This window comes from Macrobrachium rosenbergii, chromosome 54 (assembly GCF_040412425.1).
Source record: "Macrobrachium rosenbergii isolate ZJJX-2024 chromosome 54, ASM4041242v1, whole genome shotgun sequence".
Lineage (NCBI taxonomy): Eukaryota > Metazoa > Arthropoda > Malacostraca > Decapoda > Palaemonidae > Macrobrachium > Macrobrachium rosenbergii.
This window is the reverse complement of record NC_089794.1, coordinates 9,394,943-9,402,498: the sequence shown is the minus strand read 5'-3', so window position 1 is coordinate 9,402,498 and position 7,556 is coordinate 9,394,943. Positions and strand designations below refer to the sequence as shown.

General features: G+C 38.9%; 1 protein-coding gene across 1 annotated transcript in view; it reads left to right on the top strand.

Moving 5' to 3' along the window:
* Nucleotides 1-1,280: 1,280 nt before the first annotated feature.
* Nucleotides 1,281-7,556, top strand: part of LOC136834567 (uncharacterized) — a 31,939-nt gene continuing 25,663 nt past the window's right edge. Inside the window, exons 1-2 of the mRNA XM_067097147.1 lie at nt 1,281-1,528; nt 1,598-1,946. Coding sequence (XP_066953248.1) covers nt 1,281-1,528; nt 1,598-1,946 — 597 coding nt within the window. The remainder of the gene's footprint in view (nt 1,529-1,597; nt 1,947-7,556) is intronic.

Genomic DNA, 7,556 nt, shown 5'->3' with positions numbered 1-7,556 from the left:
GGCATTTCATCCCAGACATCACCTGCACTTTGTACCCGCTGACGTCAATCTTGAAGGGCAAGCCGAAAACACTGACCTGGGAAGCTCCGCAGCAGCAGGCATTCATTGAAACAAAGAGAGCCCTCTCCAATGCCACTACCTTGACTCACCACAACCCCGCAGCTGCCCTCAGACTGACAACGGATGCCAGCAGCATCGCCTGCAACGCAGTACTCGAACAACTAGTGAACGGCACCCCCCAACCCTCGGCCTACTTCAGCCACAAGTTTTCGCCAGCAGAGACCTGCTACAGTGCTTTCGACAGGGAGCTGCTGGCTATCTACCAGGCCATGAGACACTTCAATTACCTGGTTCTTAGCCACATAAAATAAGTGTAATCCTTCGGGCCAGCCCTAGGAGAGCTGTTAATCAGCTCAGTGGTCTGGTAAAACTAAGCTATACTTACTTTACCTGCTGGAAGGGACTGAATTCACAATCCTAACAGATCACAAACCCTTGGTGCATGTATTTGCAAAGCAACAGCAACACCTGACCGCCATCTCCAAATTTGGGTGCACCATCAACTACGTCCCTGGTAGGAAGAACCCAATAGCTGATGCCCTGTCAAGGGTAGAAATCAATTCCCTTCACCTCGGCATCGACTACGAAGACCTGGCAAAAGAACAAGCAGCAGACCCAGAGACGCAGACTACAGTACGGCAATGATGGCTCTTAAGTGAGAAGACGTGCCCTTAGCAAACTCACACATAACTCTCCTCTGCGACACCAGCACAGGCCACCCCCACCTCCTAGTACCTGCCTCAAGGAGGAAGCAGGTGTTCGACATAGTCCACGGTCTCTCCCATCCATCAGGGTGCACAATGGCGTGCCTCATAACTGACAAGTTCATCTGTCATGGCATCAACAAGGATGTCCGGCAGTGGGCAAGAAGCTGCATCCCATGCCAGGCAAGCAAAACATCCCAGCACACAGAGTCCGTGGTCAGTTACTTCTCCCAGCCTCGTCAGCGTTTCGGCCACATCCACATCGATGTTCTTGGGCCTCTTCCTCAGTCGGGAGGAGCCTGATACCTCCTGACGATCATAGACTGCTCCACCCGCTGGCCCGAGGCAACCCCCATGGAGGAGGCATCAACAGCATCATGCGCAGAGGCCCTCCTCTCCAGTTGGATCAGCCGTTTCAGAGTGCCAGACAGCATCACTACGGACAGGGGTCCAGCCTTTCTGTCAGAGCTCTGGGTCTCCTTGGTACACCTGATGGGTACAACACTACACAGCAGAATGGCCTACAACCCCACAGTGAATGGCATGGTCGAGAGGGAGCACCGCTCTCTTAAGGCAGCTCTCACGGCACGTTGCACCAACGAGAGGTGGAAGGAACAGCTACCCTGGGTCCTGCTGGGTCCCTGCACCACAACGAAGGCAAATGGCGATGCCTCCCCTGGTGAGAAAGTCTGCGGGGAGACACTGGTCGTTCCCAGAGAATTCTTCCCTCCATTGGCTGACGGTGCCGACACCCCCTTCCCGAGGTTGGGGGAACTCACACATTAGTTCGCGCCTTGCCATAAGACCTTCACCGACATAACCACCACCTACAGCCCACCCACCTTAGACTTCTGCACCTATGTCTTCATCAGGGTGGATGTCCGTCAGCCGCCCTTAACCTGGCCCTACAGGGGGCCCCACCGAGTCATCAGGCGGGCCGTCAAGGCATGCCTCCTTGACATCCACGGGCTGGAAGACTGGGTCATCATCGACAGGTTGAAGCCAGCATTCCTGTTGGACAGCGAAGTACACGAGGAGGCAGGCAGGTGCCCCAGAGTTCCCCCTCAGTACCTGCCCGCAGACACATCTGCTCCCCCACCAAAGCGGGGTCCGGGGTGCCCCAGGGGACACATTGATTCAACCCCAGATGTCGGTCCACCCCACGCCCACAGTTCTCCAGGAGTAGGGGCCCACCCCAACTGCCTCGGAATTTGTGTGATTAATGCTGTTTCATCCAATAATTGCTCCTCTAATTATTGTTTTTTTTTTTGGGGGGGGGAGTATTTGTAAGGGCATCGAACTGCCTCTCCATTCTTGTGTTTTGTTCTTCATACACACATTAATCACGTCACATATGTTACTTGTTATTATTTCAGATTCTTTGTGTTCATTTAGTCCATCATTGTCACTGTCACTGATATTTACGCTCATTGTATATATATATATATATATATCAGATATATTATGTATATATATATATATATATATATATATATATATATATATATATATATATATATATATATATATATATATATATATATCTGCCTTTACGTGTTCTGTAAGACATTATATGTATTTTTATGTCTGTTAACAAACACAAGCTCTGTATGGACAGATGTATATATATATATCCACACGCCCACGGTTCTCCAGAGCAGGCAGCTGGGGGCATCAGGTCGCCCGCTACCCTTCCATCTGCTTTCTGCATTATAAACACCTGTCGAGAATAATAAAGGATCAGTCTTTCACTTCTGACATTTCTTGAACCTCACACCAGATCATATACCCCTGTCCAGTAGGAATGGCTATGTCCACTCATTGCACATGTTTTTATTAAACAATTCAACATGTCACATGTTTTAGTGGTTACTTTCGCTCAGTGCCATATGGTTTTAATAAATACTTCCGATATGCAAGGAACGGGAACCAGACAGCGCCCTACTCAACCATTGGACACATCGCCCCATCACGTAACATGAGACCTCCTAGAAAAGGCCAAGTAACATCCTTTCCCAAGTTCCTAAGGCCCTGCCAACATAAGATATAAACTGTAATTCGTGTCTAATATTTGCACTCAAATTTGATATTATAAAAACACATCTATGCATTGTACAAATACATACATACATACACACACATTATATATATATATATATATATATATATATATATATATATATATATATATATATATATATATATATATATATATATATATATATATAATATATATATATATATATATATATATATATATATATATATATATATATATATATATATATATTATATATATATATATATATATATATATATATATATATATATATATATATATATATATATATATATATATATATATATATATATATATATATATATATATATCACACATTACATGCAGGTGAAAAATAAGAAACGGGTGTAGGTCCTGACCGGTTTCGACTTTATTTCCAAGACATTGACGAAGGACTGTTACAGAGTGTGAAGAGTCACAAATATATATACTACAAGAACAGTACTGACGAACATACACAACCGTTAGAGACTCCATATCCCCACTCAGGCCAGTGTCAAGGTAGGAGTGGCCTTTAAAACTCATTTGGCTAAAAATCACAATAGACTCTCAGGGGACATTGCTGATAAACAGACCATACCCCACCTCAGATCCACACCTGACAGGTGTCATGGAGGCGGGAGTTTGGAAACTCATTAACATTACTACCCTCGTACTGTGTTTACAAATATGATAATCCTATTTTCATACATCTCTACTGCCTACCTTAAAGTTTAAACAATTTACAAATTTCTTTTTGATATTAAAGAATCAAGTTTATACATCCCTTGACTGATATTCATATTATGGTTGTAACTTTCTTTCATAAAGCTAGATTCAATGATGTTCCTTTCAGTGCATTATTAGAATATACAATCCTTTTGCCCCTTCCCAGTTGATAGCATGATTGTTCTCACTAACATGTACAAATATACCACTGTTCCCTTGTGCATATCTCACACATTTCTTATGTTGTTCAATTCTTTTTCCAGTGCTTTCCCGGTTTGGCCAATATAAAAGTTGTCACAAGACTTACACGGAATTTTATATACACACCCTTTAGTATTGTCTGGGAGTTCTTGATAAGTACATTTATCATTGTTGTATTGTTCTTAAATGCGACATTAACACCAAAATTCTTAAGAAGATGAGGATATCTTTCATATCATTATTATAAGGCAAAACAAGCAAATTTTTTGTGTCGTAAGGTTCTTTCTGATTTTGATACATAGTCTTTTTGCCGCTTCAAATGCACTGTTTAATACACTATCAGGATATTTCAATTTCTTGCCTGCATTCCTAATCTTATCTATTTCATCATCAATATATTCAGGGCTACATACCCGTAATGCTCTTAAAAACATAGATGAAAACACTGACTTTTAACCTTATTGCTTTGTCCAGAATAGAAATGCACATAGGAAGAAATATTAGTGGGTTTTCTATACACTATATTTAAACCCACTACTATTTCTTCGTATTAGGACATCCAAAAACGGTATGCACCCATCATTTTCCATTTCCATCGTGAATTTAATTGATGGTACTAATTGATTTAACTTGGCAAAAAAGTTTTTTACATCTTGGTTCCCTGGCCATACACAAATTATGTCGTCAACATACCTAAACCATGTTACATTACGTGGGATTATGTTGTTTAATATCTTCTTTTCAAATAATTCCATATATAAGTTACTTAACACTGGGGATAGAGGGTTTCCCATTGCCATACCAAAATTTTGTGAGTAAAATTTACCATTAAATTCAAATTTACAATCTTTTACACATAATTTAATCAGTTCAATTAAAGTACTTTTAGGAAATGGGATATCCAGCTGTGTGTTCTCTAACAATTCAGATAAAAACGCCATCAGATCATCTATTGGCACCTTTGTGAATAGTGATACAACATCAAAACTTACAAGCCTGGATTCACTATTAATCTCTACACTATTTAGTTTATTTATCAGGTCCACATTATTCTTGATATTTGCATTTGAGATGGTACCTACTAATGGGTTGAGAATATCTACTAAGTACTTCGCTAGCTTGTATGATGCGGAACCAACTGAACTGATAATTGGCCTGGCAGGAAAGTTTGCTTTGTGAGTTTTTATTGTACCATACATGTATGGTAGCGATGGAGAGGTCACACACAACTTCTTTATAAGGCTTTCGTTACCTTTTAACAGGTTTTTCACTTTCTTATTGAAACCACTATTCACATTGTCTATCGGGTTCTTATTTAATTCTTTATATGTGTTATCATCACTTAAAAGATTTTGCATTTTTTCTATATATTCACTTTTATTTAAAATTACAAGGGCGCCTGATTTATCTGCTTTTGTCATGTGTATGTTCGTCAGTACTGTTCTTGTAGTATATATATTTGTGACTTCTCACACTCTGTATCAGTCCTTCGTCAATGGCTTGGAAATAAAGTCGAAACCGGTCAGGACCTACACCCCGTTTCTTATTTTTCACCTGTGGTAATGTGTGATAAATGAATCACTTACAAAAGTGATAATAATCATCAATGGATACCACGCGCTCCTTCCGATCTTTCTGTGTTCTTTTCCCCATCTTGGAATATGCCGTCAGAGAATTTGCCGACGCCCTCACTCAAGCTCATACCAACAAGGAACACCTGCGGTTTTTACGTGAATGTCGGGATGAACAAGTGATACGAAGATCGTTCATAACCAATTCCTTGCTGAAATTAGAAGACCAACCTTCGGTGAAATACAACGTGCCATATTGGAAAAACATATCAACATCAAAACATTGGAAACCAAAAAGAATTTTGAAGATCTCACGAGAAAAAGACGACATTTTGAAGCCTCAATACCACCAGATTGGAGAGATTCCTACGTGAATATTGTCATGTGAAGATGAGGAATCAAGTGTATTGGAAACTGAAAAAGTAAACACGATAATAAAATGAAACTGTTGATTGAAAGAAGCCCTTGGACTAACAACGCCAATCATGAATGTGTCGTCAACTTATCAAACAAACAGCTGGATAGAAATGTAACTAGTGCCTTAAGCTACGGTTTAAACTTTGCTTTATCTCCTGGCGGAAGGAACAGTGTGGAAATAAATAAAGGACTGTGTAATTTGGAAAAATATAGTGATTTAACGAATGAAGAAGTGAACATGGTTAAGGGAGTGATTTATGGAAGTATGAAAAAATCAGACACCACAAACGTCCCCAAAAGATTTATGGTTGCTATTAATGAACTGAAAAAGATAAAATATACACATGACAAAAGCAGATAAATCAGGCGCCCTTGTAATTTTAAATAAAAGTGAATATATAGAAAAATGCAAAATCTTTTAAGTGATGATAACACATATAAAGAATTAAATAAGAACCCGATAGACAATGTGAATAGTGGTTTCAATAAGAAAGTGAAAAACCTGTTAAAAGGTAACGAAAGCCTTATAAAGAAGTTGTGTGTGACCTCTCCATCGCTACCATACATGTATGGTACAATAAAAACTCACAAAGCAAACTTTCCTGCCAGGCCAATTATCAGTTCAGTTGGTTCCGCATCATACAAGCTAGCGAAGTACTTAGTAGATATTCTCAACCCATTAGTAGGTACCATCTCAAATGCAAATATCAAGAATAATGTGGACCTGATAAATAAACTAAATAGTGTAGAGATTAATAGTGAATCCAGGCTTGTAAGTTTTGATGTTGTATCACTATTCACAAAGGTGCCAATAGATGATCTGATGGCGTTTTTATCTGAATTGTTAGAGAACACACAGCTGGATATCCCATTTCCTAAAAGTACTTTAATTGAACTGATTAAATTATGTGTAAAAGATTGTAAATTTGAATTTAATGGTAAATTTTACTCACAAAATTTTGGTATGGCAATGGAAACCCTCTATCCCCAGTGTTAAGTAACTTATATATGGAATTTTTGAAAAGAAGATATTAAACAACATAATCCCACGTAATGTAACATGGTTTAGGTATGTTGACGACATAATTTGTGTATGGCCAGGAACCAAGATGTAAAAAACTTTTTGCTAAGTTAAATCAATTAGTACCATCAATTAAATTCACGATGGAAATGGAAATGATGGGTGCATACCGTTTTTGGATGTCCTAATACGAAGAAATAGTAGTGGGTTTAAATATAGTGTGTATAGAAAACCCACTAATATTTCTTCCTATGTGCATTTCTATTCTGGACAAAGCAATAAGGTTAAAAAGTCAGTATTTTCATCTATGTTTTTAAGAGCATTACGGGTATGTAGCCCTGAATATATTGATGATGAAATAGATAAGATTAGGAATGCAGGCAAAAAATTGAAATATCCTGATAGTGTATTAAACAGTGCATTTGAAGCGGCAAAAAAGACTATGTATCAAAATCAGAAAGAACCTTACGACACAAAAAATTTGCTTGTTTTGCCTTATAATAATAATATGAAAGATATCCCTCATCTTCTTAAGAATTTTGGTGTTAATGTCGCATTTAAGAACAATACAACAATGAAAAATGTACTTATCAAGAACTCCCCAGACAATACTAAAGGGTGTGTATATAAAATTCCGTGTAAGTCTTGTGACAACTTTTATATTGGCCAAACCGGGAAAGCACTGGAAAAAAGAATTGAACAAGATAAGAAATGTGTGAGATATGCACAAGGGAACAGTGGTATATTTGTACATGTTAGTGAGAACAATCATGCTATCAACTGGGAAGGGGCAA